Consider the following 17,346-nt stretch of genomic DNA (forward strand, 5'->3'; position numbering starts at 1 on the left):
CATCGCAGGTAGGAGATTAAAAGTTCATGAGGAGGCCTCAAACAATGGCTTGCAAGGTCGACGCTATCTTTCCGTTTTCCTTCACGGTATTTCGAGACAACAACTGAAGTGTTGACGTTCGCATTGCGATGCGCTGAAATGGTGGTTCATGAGTGTTGCAGAGCCTGTGCCGAGGCGACGCACCCGCTGTCGAATGCACAGACCAGCCCAAAGCGAGAAGGGGAAAGTAAACTGTGCCGGGTTAAGAGAAATTTGCTTTCGAGCATTAAAGGCTTGCATATTTTTTGGTCCTGCCAAGTCAGCACTGGCATCGATTAGATTGGTTGCTGCCATGGAAACTAAATATAGAAAAATAAGCCACGTGAGTTAGATGTTTAATTCCAGTTTACTACAGGAGTCCTACGTGGGTGATTGATCGCTCTGGCTTGCAATTCATACTGTTTCCCACGTCATGTGTCGTTATTAGATTGCTTGGCTTATTCAGGCTTCGTTTATGACCTTCTTCAAATATATTCGCCGACGTAGACACGCTGGCCTCAGCCGATAGTAGCTACACTCCGAATAGCTCACAAAAACAGAGGCTTTAAAGCCGCAATGCACAATGAAAACGCGACGATAATAGTGCGGTGCTGTGCGCCTACTTATCTTGTTCTGCTTGTCCTTGTGGAACAACTGTTGTATATTCTTTATCGTTGATGTCCCATTTGCAGAAACAGAGCGCCTCGAGGTTGAGGTTGCCGATAGCCACAGGTGAGATAATACACGGAGTTTTGCAGCTGGTAGTTGCACTGCCGTATAGTGACGCTTTGAGCAAAGGTCAAGTGAGATCCGTCGCCATTTTTGTAGCATGGACAGCGTTTTCGTTGGCCGCCGATATCAGCGTTCAGTATACGCCACACGTACTTACTGCTGCTCGCAGGGAGCCAAACCGGCTCCCACTCCTTCATTAGGCAAGCGAGCTTATAATAGGAAGCACAGGGTGGCGAGGTAATTGCATCCTCGACCGTGCCAACGGTGCGTTCGCCTTTCGCCAGACTAGTTCTGTCACACTCGCAGCGTGACGCCGTCTGGGCTCTCAGAATGGCGTCACTCCCCTTGGAGAGAGGCGTAGACTCGCCGGTGTCGCTAGGTTCATCGTTCCGTACGTGTATGATTGACTGAGAGCCACGTGGAGTGTGAGTCGCAGAAGGTGCATATGACAGAAGCGGCTCTTTGTGTTACCACATCTTAATTGAGATTCCCACATAAAACGAAGAACCTTCTGGTGTCTATTCAGATGCCTCATAAAACCAAGAACATTCTGGTGTCTATTCAAGTGCCCATATAAAACCGAGAACCTTCTGACACTTGAATAGATACCGAAAAGTTCTTGGTTTTATGTGGCACTTGAATACACACGGAAACGAAAGGTTCTTGGTTTTATGTGGGCACTTTAATAGTAACCAAAAGTGTTCGGCAGAGAGTGATACGAAAGAACAAAAAACGAAGGAAGGGATGAGTGAACAAAAGATAAAATCTTATATGAGCTGTGATGCAAGTAAGGTGTCTGCATGGCATTCATTAGCATAGTTCTTGCTTGTCAGAACTGTGAATTAAACTAAAACAAGTGAGGGGGAAAATATTTACCTGCTGTAATTCTTAAAACTAACCTCAGGATATAACAGCTGGGCAGTCGTTTATTTTGGCATCTTCGACTGGCCAGACCTCTGTCATGATGAGTTTACCTAGCTGACGCCAGTATGTCCTCAGAGTCAAAACTGACAAGCATCCTGTTAAGACTTATTGAGATGTCGTTAAGTGACCATGAGAGTTACGGTCCATGATATTGTAACGAGAAGAAATATCGGGAGGTCGCACCTCCACCATTATTATAATAAGATAAAATATGTTTACAAAATGTAAACGAAGGCATGTATCAGGAGAAACAGCCGAAGACCCGAACAAGGAAGGGGCGAGTGGCCCAGCGCTGGAACACGCACTTCGTCATCGTCGTTGTCCACGTCTACGGCTGAGACATTATTCTGAGCGATACAGTAAATAACTTTGTGCCGTGAGCCAGCTTTTTTCACAGAGGCGAAAAAGAAAAAATCTCATGGTTCTGTTTTGGATACTTTGTGATTCATTCTGCTGATGAAACGGTCGTTAACTGTCATCGCAACAGCTTTCTGTATCAATCATCCTGTTTCAAGAGCATGGGAAAGCTTCATAAATGATCGCAAGTCGACGTCCTTAGCAACAATCCCTCGAATGGAGTCTAAGAGAGTCCAATCCGTTAGCAACAAGGGGCATAGGAAATTTCGTCATACCGTTCGCTTACCTCATTCCCTTTTCTTTTCGTTTTTATCGCGCGGCCTTGTGCGCGCCTCCAAGAACAGAGATAACAAGCGTCCGTGTGTCAAGAGCCAGGGCGCCAGGTGCCAACCTTAGCCTGGCGGCCAAGCTGCCTCTGAATGCAAAAACTTGCATTCAGGGGCTTGCTGGACATATTTCCGCTACCACACTTTTGCGTCTGCACTTGACAGTTCACAAATAATGGCAAGTCCAGGACCAAGCTCACTTGACTAAAAATAAAGATTAACCATATGATGGCGATAACGGATTTCTATTGCGCAAGGGCACCTGCGGCAAAAGAGCGCCGAACACTCAAGTCCCGGACTCGCGTAATGAGTCGAGTTTTTTAAAGTTGCAATGAAAGAAAAGGTAATGAATGGGAATACTCCACGCAGAGTGAGGTACGACGGGACATAACTTCCTTACTCATTTTTAGTGCACACGTGAAATTCAGTCCATCAGCAAGCATTCAGTGCGACCATTCGGATGGTACAGGTTGTTACATGTCGGTTTCTCACAGCACGATGCTTGTGGCAATTGTTTCATAATTTGGCCGTTTTTTTCGCGATCACTAATATGCATGTGTGAACCGTAAGTGTATTTTATTGAAAAACATCCTTAGACTGTCTGGCCCTCCAAACGGTCCCAGCTCAGGCTTTTTGTATTAATTTTTTCTTAGGTCCTGATGTTCGACTGCACTGTGCGCTTTGGAGTATTCATATCTTCCTTTCTGTTTGCTGTAATGTTTGTTGTTTAGTGCAGTGTAAGCTTACGTTCAGTAAAATTAAGCAACTATGTTGCATACGTCTGTTGTATTCTCTGTCGTCATTGCGGCCACCACCGCTTGGCGATCACTTCCAAAGCCCTGGATAAGAAAAAAAATGTAGAGAAAATTTAAATTTTTTTTCCAGATCTATTTTAACTATTTTAGACCCGTCTTTCAGCGTGAGAGTTACGATATATATAATTGAAATGACATGTCCTCCCTGCATGCTTAGATCACATGCAACACAGAGCTCTCTAATCGCTCTATCTGTCTCATCGGGAACGGTCCACTATTGCACGTCCGCCCACTAGTATTCAGGTTTGCTTGCTGGTTTCGGAGACCTACTGCGTCGTCCATTTCGGTTGTCGGCTTAAATTCAGCTCAGTATTTTAGCGTGACCATGGCCCTGGCATTGGGGCGTCGCATCACCACAGACAGATTTCTCTTGCTGACGTGCGTACCTCCGTATCGCGTCAGCCACACGTTGATATCGCTAACCTGCGCTCATGAGCGTCCTTGTTCCTTGCGCTGCTTGTTTATCTCTCAAGGAGGGTTTCCGTCGGAAGTCGACGTCGGCATCACTATTTCGCCAGTCGTCGCGTATAGATAAGCAGAGGTGACACTTGAAGTGTGAGGAGAGCGTGTGTACATTTATTTTTATTATTTTCGTTATGTAAACCTTCAACCCTTGTAACCTGTTCTCATACCAGGTATTCTCACCTCTGTCGACAATATGCAGAAGCTTGCTGTGGAGTTCACAGAAGTCAAATGTTTGAGGAATTCGTCAGCACAATTGCCGATAAGGTTACACTAGTTTGAAATCGCTGAGCACCGTGAAGAGCTCAGCGAAATAAGTGGTCTCTAATTGCAGGCCGAGACCGCAGCTTGATTTTGATGATGACGGATGTTTATGGCGAAAGGGCAATTGTGGCCAAAGAGTGCCATGACACGTTTATTTTTTCATATTTACGCAAGGTGGGGTCACGAACCCATCTCCCAAGCATTTCACCCTAAAGAAGCCGAGCACCAGGCAGGGGAAAGCTTGTACCCATTGTATTACCGGTGGGTACCCGGCGGCACTGGGAATCGAACCCCGCAGCTCCCGCATGCTCAAGCCACTAGTCCATCGCTACGGTATAGTCACAACACTATTAAACAGTCTTAGCACTAGATCAAAAATTAACAGCGTAAGTCGAGCTTCAAGACAACCCGAAACAGCTTTTGTCACAGTTGCTGCTTCTCGCCCCCCTGACATACTCTCCTCACGTCCTAGCGCTGCTAGCATGCTCGTACACATGGTGGAGAGCACTCGCAGTCTCGCTGAGCATTCGAGCTTTTATCACAGATTCACTTGTGTACATACTGTCCTCTCCCATATAGTAATCAGCAAATGGCGACATTCCAACTTGAATGATGCAACAGAATCGGTCCTGGTGTAGCTTCGACAGAAATGCAGCAAAGGGCCAACCGGAGTGTTTCAGGGCTCTTTACACGTGTAAACACTCTTATCCCAGAAGTCTCTGGCTGCACATTGCAGTTCCTTGCAAACACACCTTATCTGTGCCTCCTGCATTTCTGCCCCTTTTCGTAGGCCTCTACTTATCCTTCAGGCACTTGCTTTAAGAACTTTTGATCCGCATTTTATATTCGTGATATAGTGATACGTAAGCTGAAAGAAGAAAGCTAAACGTACATGGGCAAGTCATGTAATGCGGAGAGCAGATAACCAATGGTCTCACAGTGTTGCGGAATGGGTTATAAGAGAATTCAAGCGAGAGGAGGTGGCAGGAAATGCAATGTAAAGGATAGATGAGATTAGGAAGTATGCGAATGTTGCAGTTTGTGCAGGACAGGGTTAATTGGAGGCGGTGGACTTAAGTCGGCTGCGGTTCCTGATGATGATGACGATGTGGCTTCCCGATCCTTATTAGGCGCAGCAAGTAGCATCGCTAAGAGTGCTGGCTTGTACCTGAATAATTGCACTCTTGTTTATGCCGTACCATAATTGACTTGCTGATTATCAGAAATCTCCGGCACAGCCATTACGCAAGAACAAGGTAAAAACAGAAGAGACTTGTGACACAAGGCAATACTAAGAGCGCACGCACATGAACATGCCCATGTTGTAACAATCTTGTCTTTGAAGGGAAGTATGTAAACATATTTTGAAGGTAAACGCCGGACTTCTTGATGCTGTTTCCTCCCCGAGAATAGCCTTTTGATGCGGCATGATTTTGTTCTCTCAGCAGTGCAGTCCTACAGGATGGATGGCTGGAAGGATAGAAATTCGGAGCGTGCCCTTTTAAACGGGGTGGTGTCAGTTGCCATCATTCTCGGCTTTTTTTCCCCTTATATTTCTCAAGCAATCCGTCAAGCTTAGCAGTATTGTCTATAAATTCGCTATTTTTTAAAATACAATTTTATATTCTTGAATTTATAACCTTAAGTCACTGGCCTGCTTTTGACCCAGCAGTCTTCCAATCGCTTTTTGCTGACTTCTACCGCATATTCATTCATATTACCTTTGTTATCCTTAACTCTTCGTGCTTCAGGGAGAGTGACTGAGCATGGTTCAAAATCCGAATGGATAATGTCACATTCTAGTATACGGTGTTCATTTGTTTCTACAGATTGCTACACACTTCACATTTGTCATATTAGTTAAATTTCTTTTTGCAGCTCCACGTTCTAGGGCGCTGCCGCGAGTTATCAAAGAACGATTCCTTCCTGGCCTGCGTTTTCCAGTTTTGATATAGTTATACACACTGCTTCCTTTCCACTGAACTAGTCTAGTTGTTACCTTCTGTGTTGTTTACCTATCGTTTAGAGCTTTTTATCTTCCAGCTCTTGCGTCCTGCATGCTCATTGGCTAGTTTCCTAGTCCTTTTCTGCCAGTGTGAGTCAACGTTGTCTTGTATAAGTATTCAAGTACCTTAGCTGCCCATCTGTTATCGTCCAATTTCCTCAGGCGTTCTTCACATAATATTTTACTCTGAGCTTTCTGTGTTTCGAACGATGGCCAGCCCATACTCCTCGTTTGTGATTTTGCCGTGGGTACCAAGTGCTGATCTTGCAACAGGTCTCTTATTTAACAGCTTCCGTTTAACGAGCACCACCGTTTGGGAAGTAGAAGAATTTAATGAAAACTGGTATGAGTGCCATGAAGGTGATCATTTGATCGCTTCTGTGACGCAGTGGATAAGCGCTACTTCAAAAATGCATTTTTGAAGGCGAAAGATAGCAGTTTAAATCCCCTCGTGTGGAATGATTCTTTAATTTTTTTTATGGGAAAAATTAGCAGCTTGAAAATTATTTACCACTTTCCCTGGATGTGCGTTACTTTTTGTTTCATTCTTTGATTCTTTTGAGTTGAAATCGTTGTTTAAAAAAGTGAGAGAAGAGCCGGGAGGCAACACAGGATGTTCGAATACGGTACCGCTGATTGAGCGGAATTAACACCAGCCAAAAATTTACCTGCTTTTCAAGATGTGCGTTACCTTTTAGGTTGCAATTAGAGGTTCTTTTCAGCAAAAATTTCAGTTTAAAGAACGAGCTGGGAGCCAAAACCGGATGTTGTAGTACAGTACCACTGACAAAGAGGAAATATGCTTCGATGCGATCGCTTCTTCAGCATTTGCACAAAACCGCGTCAGGGGCGTCGTCTTTCTCACCCATAGAAACACAGCGTTTGCTAATGTATTGTATTGCTTGTAACACAGAGGACGCCATGACTCTACCCGACCAAGTGTACGGCCATGAATCAAGAAACGTTTAGGGTAGACCCAGGACACTTATAACATTAGAAATCATATTGTCACAGAGTAGAAGATGATGAAGCGGGCAGTAGCGCGGACCCTGGCCAATCCCCCGCCGTGGGTACGTGCCATTCAGCCTGAGGACATCATCATCATCATCATCAACTCGGAGACAACCTTGTGTGGGTATGCATTGGAAGCTACGAGCGCGGTGTGCTGGCTTCCACAAGCGCGTAAACACGCACTCACGAGTCAAAGACACAGGCCTGTAATCTAGGGGCGCTCGCTCGTAGATTCCACTACATAGCCACAGAAAGCTCTCCCGATTAAGTAATCTCATCAGCATCCGTCATCATGTCTCATTATTCTGCTTGCGGCTACGTGGCGATATATTGGGACTTCTTGAACGGTGTATGAGCCCTTGCTTTTCATAAAATTATGACTTTGGTCCTCCTGAACGGCGCGGTGAGCGGCTGCAGAATCTCGCGGGGACGCTCGAGCATCATTCAGATGGTACGCGGAGAGTTGCGCAGCTTTGTGTACGCGATTCTCTCTATCAACGTCGTCGCTGAAATCCTAGCTTCTGCCTACAGTGTTTGGTGACTCACTCATTCCTCACTCCTGGGCTGGCGGCGCGGCGGTCGGGGCAGCCAGCACGGAGAAAGCTAATGTTTATTCGAGTGCGACGAAAAAAAGGTGTGGTGTCTTGTGTTACAGGCGGTTCTCGGTCAGGCTTCGCCGGACGAAGGAAGAGGAGACCCGGCATTGAGAAGCCTTCGTTCGCGATCAGCTTTGCAGGCTGTGAATCGTTCAGTGCTCAATATTCATTATGTGCGCGGGTTGTCTGTACCGCCGTTTAAGTGCTTGCATAAAGTCAATTTCACCTTTTCTGCGAGTGTCAACTGCCCTTCGTCTTCAGGTGGCTGCGTCTGGGTGCTACCAGTCCTTCGCCAAATTGAGTGAACACACGAATTCGGAACCTGACGTCAGTGGGCAATTGTTTTGTAGAGCGGAAGTAATAGACGAATGTAAGGAGTACGGCGAGTCATAAACTCTATCCTACAATTATAAAAAAAACGAAAAGAACTCAGGCCTGCATTTTTAGCTTACAGGTCTCTGAACCGACAGTAGTTCAACGCACGGCGCCGTCTGCGACTTAATGACAACCGTCGGCGAGCGCAAAGCTTGTCTGACACCTACCTGACTCCATCGACAATTTCATGCTTTAGAACTTTCTCTCGAAAGCGGCCGGATAGGCATACATAATCTCGCGAAACTGAAACGCACTTGTGCCATCGATCTCAGTTTGCGCGGGAGAGCGTATTGCGGGGCGTTTGTATACCACTTCTGGCGCATCAATTGAAGTGATAGGGATTGAGAAAGACCGTCCACATGAGGCGGAGCTTTTTTTCACTGCTGCGGCATTTCCGTAGTTTCGTCGCACCTGCGTTGATATGTATGCTGGCAGGGTGCATACACGGCACCAAGCGTCGTAAGGCGCTCAGTAGGTCATTAACCTCCTGAACGGGGACGCTGTTAACAAAATGGCCATTTTGGCCATTTTATTTAACGGCACTGGAAGAACAGATGCGAGCAAGGGAGCCAGAATTTCTGGCAAATCAGTACCTAGCCATTACATCGGGAGAGTAATGGGCGTATTCCTTATGTTCTTGCCGCATGATTTAAGCAAATTCGTTTCAAGTACTATCGCTGACGCGCAACTGCACGTAGAGAAGCTGCCGTAAAAGGCAACACTTGAATGGTGTTGCCTGGCCAGGTGAAATGGCCAGTGTAAATAATACGAGACGCATATTCAGCAAGGCGTATAATGATTTTGATTATCACTAAAGATCATATTTTCTTTATTTTCCAAGTAAAGAAAAGCGCTTTTTAGTGTGATCTTGGCAAGCCGTTGCAGACTAGTTGGTGTAATCGGACCATGTTGCAAGCAACCTCACCACGCCGAGTACATTAAGAGGGAACGGTGTCCTATGACACCGTCAACATGGTGGAAAGCAAATGATCATGGAAAGTGGGAGGATGATACGACAACTTACATCAAGAGAATAACCTACTCTCTATGACGCTGCTCTCGGTATAAGAAAAACTGCTGCTGGCTAAGTTCTTTTATTGACACTGAATGCAACGCAAGAAATCTAGAATCAACGTATTTGTTGTCATCTACGTACCGAAAAAACCTTAATACTTCCTTATCATCACATATAAACACACCACGTTCCTTGTGCCCTAACTATAGACTCGAGCGCGTGAATTCGCTTCCCTCCTCCCATGTCTCCCTCATATGGCCCAAGTCCTTTCTTTATTTTTATTTGCGGGCAGCCTCTAAACACCCTTGACCCGAGCGGCCGTGGTAGAGCGCAGCTAGCCTGGGCTTGCAAGCCAAAGCAATCTACCTTCTTAACAACAAGCTTACTCATTCGCTCGTGGCTGATCTCGGCTGAGACATTCAAGAAAACGCTGCGTTGCGTTGCACAACGCAATCCGCTGCTGTTTTGCATGCTTTCCTTCTGTTGGCATCTCTTGTGCAATTATCACCAGAGTCTCCGCAAAAGGCATCTGTTATGGCGTTTCAGACATGCATTCCTCAAACCCTTAATTTTTCCTGGTGTTTTTAGTTCATTTGGTTTCTGCATTGCTTCTCAGGGTTATGCGGGAGATCGGTCCGCAAGCCTATCGAAACTATAACGGCTATATTCGAGCGCCTGTTCTTTTAAGATGGGAACCTATATTAGTTCGACTCGGACAGCATTTTGATCTATTCCCAGCAAATTACGGGTACGGATAGGATTTATTCAATACTCTCGGATTTCTTTTGAATAACCTGTGCAAACAGATACATTGCGAGTACGCGCGCAATTCGACGTATGCTTGGCTAGAAATGATATGCCATCTCGAACTTGATTTCCGTTTCCCAAAAATTGCCAGAATAGAGGAGGTGCCGTATACCGCTCGGTTTCACTGATAATTCGGTGTTGCGTATCGCAAACAACACGCTGCAAAAACAAAGATGATGCTCATTATTGTTTTTTTTTAATACTTGTCTGTGTGCTGCTTTCGATAAAAGCAGCTTCCGCTCGCGTTGCATACTTCGAGGGTGCATGTTGAGAGCGGTTTGCCTGTCACGTAGAAACAGAGCTGCAGTGCATAACATTTATTGTGCTTTCATTTTGTTTTTCTCTTTCTTTCTCCAGCCACCTTCGCCATACTGAAGCTGGCCGGACCGACGCTGGGCTACACGCTGGGCTCGCTATGCCTACGATACTACGAGGACCCTCGAAGTGAGTCCATGTACGTGGATTTCGCTCATTATGCGCAACAGGCTTTCTTCTCCACGCAGCCCGGGTGTTACGAATGACAGTTACATTACGTGAAACGAAGCCGAGTGTCTTTTAGGAATCACGCTTATATTACGTGGACGGAAAGGGAGCGTCTGTAAGTCGCTCATTTTCCCGATTCTAATAATTTACTTGTTCGTGAAAATGGAAAAAGCTCAGTATGAGCGATGTTCATATCTACTTTCAGTTACTCTTCGTAGCTGTTTTAAGTCTATCCTCACTGTCATTGTGGGGTTTGCACCTGAAAGTAACAGAACAGTGAAAACGATATAACAAGACCGGTATTCGGAGGCATGACGGAGATCAAAGTTAAACTGCAAACCAAACTGCCAACGGTTCTCTAGTTTGTGTTGCCTGCGCGGCACGAAACAGACGCAATTGTCAGACACGGAACGACGGGAGGGGCGCTTGTTGTGCTGTTTCGCTGCGCGCAGTCAACTTGGACGCTCGCCAACTAGCTCGAACGAGGCACCCGATCCTATAGTTTCGGATTCCGGAGCGACGAACGCTCCGGGGGTTATGTAAATTTAGTGACCGAACGTTTTGTCTCCGGCTACTTTCCGCTCGTCTCTGAAAGCGACCGCAAGCGGAATCGTGCCAGCTAAGAGGCGCATGGTTGCAATATTCGTTTGTGGAACCGATTTCTATAAGAATTTACGGAAAATTTTCTGAGACACGGAACTGCGTCAATCGTGGCGGGAACGAACATCGGCACGCACGGAACGCGTGCTAGCTGTAAGAGGCAGCGCAAAGGAAACCACGACGAAAGCGAAGACATATACCACAGGACGAGCGCTCGTCCTGTGTTATATGTGTCTTCTCTTTCGTCCTGGTTTCCTTTGCGCTGCCTCTTACAGTGATGCTTAACCGACTAGCCCACACGAAGATATTGACAGCGTGCTAGCCTTGGCTTGGGCGTGCAATTTCGCGTGCTGATTTAAAAAAAAAAGAAACAAAGGAAAGGTCGAATTTTACGCAGCGGTTTGCGCAGAAGGCCCCTACATCTCCAAGACGCCAACCACGGTGATGCCAACCGTGCCAACTATGTTAGGAGTTTTTTTTTTTTTTTTCAAAATGAACCAAACACACATTGAACGCGAAAGTTTGTTATCTGCAGCAACTGTAGGGCATTTCAAACTCTCGGGATTTGCTTTAATGTGCTAGCTATTTGGGCCATTTAGTTTTGAGAGTGTTTCCAAAAGCGAGACCTCAGGATAGGTGACTGTTACAGCTTAATTTCAATTGTTTCAGTTTGTGAATTTGCTTACTTTAAAAAAGACCCTCCTCAAGTGCCAAACGTAAAAAATCTTAACCGCCATTTTGTATGACAATGTCGCTGGGGCTGCGCGTCGAAAAACTGTGTTGACGTAATCGTGGTTTGCTTTTGGAAACGGCCGGTGCAGGAGATATTCAAGTTTTAGTGTTTTTCTAAGTTTTAAAAGCGCCGTCTTTTAAAGTAGTTTCTTTGTCAGTCGAAAGCGGTAATCTGTCGACACAGGGCAAATTAAATTTCTCCTCTGTACCCCTCCTATGCCGCCGCGGTGGCTCAGTGGTTATGGTGCTCGGCTGCTGACCCAAAAGACGCGGGTTCGATCCCAGTCGCGGCGGCAGAATTCCTTTGGAGGAGACATTCTAGAGGCCCGTGCACTGTGCGATGTCAGTCCACGTTAAAGAACCCCAGGTGATCGAAATTTCCGGAGCCCTTCACTACGGCGTCTCTCATAGCCTGAGTCGCTTTGGGACATCAAACCCCATAAACCAAACCAAACCAAACCAGTACCCCTCCTATAAGCGTATGCACTCTACACAGAAAGGAGTGATAAGGAAGTAAGCTGTCTTCTAGTGCACGGTGTTCTAGTGCACTCCCTGTTATAAATGGGAGTGTGCTAGAGGACAGCTTAATCTGTTTACTTCCGTATAGGCTGCTTACAATGCACGTCGGGAATTGCGCCACTGTGGCGTTGCGGCATGTAATGCGCGGGCAATCTCGCCGTGGTCGTGTCCTCTTTCGGCTCCCTTCTCGTGACACAGAGGACGCCCTCTTATGCGACTCATCGGATGCCGTCAGGCGTGCGCGTTGCCGTCTCTCGTGACTGGAATTGTTTTCCGCACCCCCTCATCCCCACGTGTTCTTCTTTCGCTTTCACCACTTCCTGCAACGGAGCCTGGCCATCTGTCAGAATAAGCAGCCGCATTCAGAGCGGCTTTCGCCCTGATTTGTTTACGAGCTGCGATGATGAGGAAGTTCCAGATGCCGTGAGAGAAAAGTAGGAGACGGGAAAGGGGGAGATAGGGAGGAACAGTTTTCGATTCAGGAAGTATATGGTGTTATTTCAGCGAACTGCGATGCTTGCGAGATTCGCGCTGCAAAGAAAAGCTCAGATTGTTTACAAATCTGTGTTATCAAAAGATGAAGTATATGCAAAGAAACGGAAAGCGAACAGCGTACACTGCTACACAAAACCGAATTAATTATATCTGACTGGAAATGCAATAGAAGGAATGGACTTGGACGGGGCTTATAAGGAGGAAAATAGATGAGGATGATTAATCAGCGTGATGTCTGCCTGCTATTCTCTTCCATGCGTGGAATGTCTGTCTGCGCTGTGTTAATTAGCCTTGTTCTGCACAAGGGCCATCACACTCAAGGGACGAAATAAACTGTGCGTTCACAGACAGCTGTTCGGATCGCGATGCATTATCAAACATGCATGTATGGCGAGCGAGCATTGCACTTGTATTCCGGCGTAGCCTTGCGCAAACCTAACCTCTGTATACTAATTAACGGCTCAGCCGTTAAAAACAGCCTTCTTGCGGCCTGGGGTGTGGCTCACGATTCGCTGCGAAGTCCAATGTACACCGGAAGTGTGCGTGACCACAACAGGCAGGCTATGGAGGCAGACTTAAGCAAAGGAGCACTCAAGACAAATTGAATTTAACCTGCGTCGACAAGTTACCTCGCTCTAATGACAAGGAGGTTTCTTCTACTTAAATGGGACCTTTTATTAGGCAGAAAAGGACAAGAAATGAAATGCAGGAGCATCTTCGACGCCATCAGCCATTTTCGCAAAGGAGATGGTATGATGTCGGTGCATTTGTAGATACGGATTGCTGAAGCCAGGCTTCATCCCCATTGTGGGCTTCGTTTGACTTCGTTTTGTTACGACGTCAAGAGTTCGAACTGAACGGAGGGAATATTGTTGTAATTTTAATTAAAATGTTATTGTAATGAATAAATGCCTATTTTCCTGCTGAAAAAACATCAACAGAGCCACAGAGACCCCCCCCCCCACGACCCAGAAAAAAAAGTATATATATTTTTACTGAAACAATGGGTGAAGATGTCGCCAGTGCCTCTTTAAAGCATCATGAAAAACGCAATGCTTGAACGTTTTAATGCCGTCGTTAGGAAGCACGGGTTTGAAGCTTGTGTCCCTGACACCCCTTTTGAAGTGAGCTATGCCCTTGCAGGTTTAATCTTTAAGCGCAGCCATTTTTAGAGCATTGCTAAAGTACACATACAAAGGAGCAAGCCAGTTCTTTCTCCCCGAACTCAGCTGCGCTTATCTAGCGAATTTGTGCAATTTACTTTTGCTGTTCTATGTTCATTGTAATATTGTTTATAAGGCGAAATAGTGAAAAAGTTTCTTGCTAATGCTGCTCGGCGGCTTAACTCACGGTCAGAAAAAATAGAATGGCTCATTGCAACGTGGTTCCTGTTAATAAATTTCCAGAAGGCAAATCTTCTTGCATTTGTGGGGGCTTGTTGTCATCGACTGTTTGTTCAGCCGCACTTTTCTCCCACACCGCGCCCGCTGACAGTGGCCCCTGTGCTGGAGCGGACCGACCCCCGCTGGGTGGGCGCCTGGTGGCTGGGCTACGTGGTGCTGGGAGCGTGTCTGGCGGTCACGGCCCTTCCCATACTCTTGTTTCCACGCCACCTGTCGTCGCCGCCCACTGCTCAGCGCTCCGGCGCGGACAGCACCACCAAGGTTCCCGCCAAGAAGGCCGATGGTCAGTAGCAAAACTATACAAGCTTTACACAAGCAGCCTGGCTGTCCTACAAATACATTATGTATGTTGGGGACCATTTTGTCTGATGATGGTCTATGTATCCTCGATAGAGCTACAGGGGACTGCTCGAATCTAGGAAATTAAGCAACGTTGAGTGAGCAGATCAAACAGGTGAAACAGGCGCAGTTTCGCATATAAACTGAGGAAGAGAGGAAATATCTTGTCCTGAAATGTTGCACAAAGAGATGCCGTGAAGAAGAAGAAAAGCCCCCACCGGGGGTACACTTTCAAGACCTCTGCATGCATCATGCGGCGCAGTATATATAGTATAATAACTGTCCTAACGTGCACTTTTCTTCGGATTTCTGTGTGCACCGCACATGCAGCCTAACGTCGGTAGTAGTCAACAGTACTACTGGCCCCTGACAATAGAGCGCCAGTCTTGGAACATCCAAAATTTGTTGAACCAGCGGCTGCATGTCTAACGGGACCAAAGTTAGTAAGCTCTGGTCTGTCGTCACCATTAGCGTGTTGCCACAAATTTGGCAACGGTATATACTCAAGTCCAGCTTTCTTGGATGTAACTCAGTTGCGAGGCAACTGTGGAATTGTAAGACACTGTTGCGAACATATTAATGGCAATAGTCTAATCGTTCGGCGCCTAGATAAATCTTGCTTGTAAAGTTTATCGTGCGCTCACACCGAAAATTAAGACTCCCATAGAAAACGAATGGGGAGAATTTTAAACAATAAATAGAAGAAAATAGCATGCGTCCCAAGGAGGGATCTGCAGAAATACTGATTGTTATGGTGCAGTCTTACGGTATGCAAAAAAAAATTGAGTTCATAAACATGTTGCCGTCGAAAAAAAATGTGCTTGCATGTTCAGATTATCTGGTTATGTAGGCTTGCTCACCATAAACGCCATTAAATCCTCTCTAATATTCTCTTTACATTAAATTTAAAAAAAAATACGCGTGTGTTTTGCGATGGTTTGTGCTTCGTGAGAACATTCCCAGGAATTAGTTATTTTCTGTTTTTTTCGCAGAGGCTGAAACAAAGGCTGGCTTCTGGCGCTCCGTGCGTTCTCTCTTCCGGAACCCGGCGTACGTGTTCCGACTCGTGTACTGGCTGCTGGTCAGCAACGCCAACCTTGGGCACGCCATGATGAGCTCCAAGTACGTCGAGGTCCAGTTCAGGACGTCCGCATCCCAGGCCAGCTTCCTCATAGGTGCGTCAGTGGGCACCACGGGTTTTACTTGCCCGTGGAGCTGTGAAGCTCTTGCACCTTTCAAAACTGCCGACAACTAAGGGATAGTTCTTGAAACTGCTTTATTTGTTCATTTGGCTTCACGTAGAATGCTTCATGCCTGTACGACGCTGCACTGTGAAGTGAGAATTTATCTGCTGATTTGACGTAGCGTGCTACAGTATCCTTGATAATTGCGATGACCTTTTCAGGGAGCTTAAGGATTCGCTGAAAAATCGAGAGGTAGAAGGTCCGCACTATATATTACCAAAGGCGACACCAAGTGATGACGAGACAACGCTTTCATCCGATGTAATGAGTAGCAAGGTACAGTAATTGATCCCAGGAACGCGTGTCACTCAAAAGAGCTCCTGCTGTCATGCCCTTCTCTGGCGAATCCCATCCGTAAGGCAACTGGCATCAATTTAACGCAGCGCATATAATCAATTCGTATAACCAATCCGTATAATCAATCATATAACCAGTCCGTATAATCAATCCGTATAATCAATCCGTATAAACAATTCGTATAACCAATCCGTATAACTAATCAGTATAACCAATCCGTATAATCAATCCGTATAACCAATACGTATAAGTAATCCGTATAATCAATCCGTACAATCAATCTTTATAATCAATCCTTATAATGAGCCTGTATAATCAGTTCGTATAATCAATCTATATAATCAATTCGTATAATCAATCCATTTTTCTCGCAGGTCCAGTGCTTATGATCACCAACGTGCTTGGCCTGGGTATGGGCGGCCTGGCGTTGCACGCTTTCAAGCCCCGGCCACGGCTGGTCACCTTGTACACAACGCTGTGCGACGTGCTCAGGCTGGCCTGCCTCGTGGCCTGCGCCTTCATCGGTTGCGAAGCCATACGACTAGCTGGCACCGTCACCACCGCCGCTGGCCACGGGTAAATGCAAACGGTAAACTGAGCTCCGTCGCGATAAACGCCGCGTCGACGTTTTTCATGCCATGCGTTGTCAAAATGCGTTGGCATGACTCATATGCTTGTTATGCCAACGTCGGCTTAATCTGTGGCGTCAACATTTTCGCGCACTGTGGCGATTAGTCCGAACCAATATCGCTTGTAGGGATTCAATTTATTTTTATGCTCTGTTTGGTGGGAGCAGGTGTCCACATGTACAGTGTAATGCGAAATTAACCGGTTGTCCTTTGGGGTGAGAGAATGAATTCCGAAAGAGTTAAGACAATTGTAGCTGGGGACACCAGTGAGTAAAGATGGTTAGACCGGTTTATGTTTGTTTATGGGGTTTAACGTCCCAAAGCGACTAAGGCTATGAGAGACGCCGTAGTGGAGGGCTCCGGAAATTTCGACCACCTGGGGTTCTTTTACGTGCACTGACATCGCACAGTACACGGGCCTCTAGAATTTCTCCTCCAAAGAAATTCAACCGCCGCGGCCGGGATCGAACCCGCGCCTTTCGGGTCAGCAGCCGAGCACCATAACCACTGTGCCACCGCGGCGGCTTAGAAAGTCTGTGGCGATAAGGTGGCCGTAGCTGATGCAGGACATCTGCAGGTTTAATCGGAGGTCAGTGTGAGACAAATTCGTCCTGAAATGGAAGTAACTGATGTTGAAGATGAAGATGAACCGCTGGAAATAAATATGGCTTGAAAGATAATAGCTTGGGTCGAGCTGGAATGCTGTAAGAACTGACATCACGTCTTGAGTGAAGAGGTCATGAAGGTGAAGCAAGAAGACGTTCTGTTCCATTTATTTGCATTGGACTGTCTGTCTTGCATGGCGCGTAATGTTTTCGCGGCCGCTGTGAGCCAAAAATTCATTGCTTCCGTATCATTACGTGGTTACCTTCTTTATTGCGTAACATGACTCAATGAT

General features: G+C 46.3%; 1 protein-coding gene across 3 annotated transcripts in view; it reads left to right on the plus strand.

The window, feature by feature from the left end:
- The window catches only part of LOC149342377 (solute carrier organic anion transporter family member 2A1-like), a 37,353-nt gene that overhangs the window by 5,580 nt on the left and 14,427 nt on the right, over positions 1 to 17,346 (plus strand). For 2 of the 3 annotated variants that reach the window (XM_089544652.1, XM_089544654.1), the window contains exons 2-5: positions 10,065 to 10,151; positions 14,031 to 14,222; positions 15,271 to 15,453; positions 16,194 to 16,395. In XM_089544652.1, coding sequence (XP_089400778.1) covers positions 10,065 to 10,151; positions 14,031 to 14,222; positions 15,271 to 15,453; positions 16,194 to 16,395 — 664 coding nt within the window. The remainder of the gene's footprint in view (positions 1 to 10,064; positions 10,152 to 14,030; positions 14,223 to 15,270; positions 15,454 to 16,193; positions 16,396 to 17,346) is intronic. The other variant, XM_089544653.1, reaches the window with a different exon arrangement.

Source organism: Amblyomma mixtum, chromosome 5 (genome assembly GCF_055824585.1).
Source record: "Amblyomma mixtum isolate Tamu chromosome 5, ASM5582458v1, whole genome shotgun sequence".
In the NCBI taxonomy this organism is placed as follows: Eukaryota; Metazoa; Arthropoda; class Arachnida; order Ixodida; family Ixodidae; genus Amblyomma; species Amblyomma mixtum.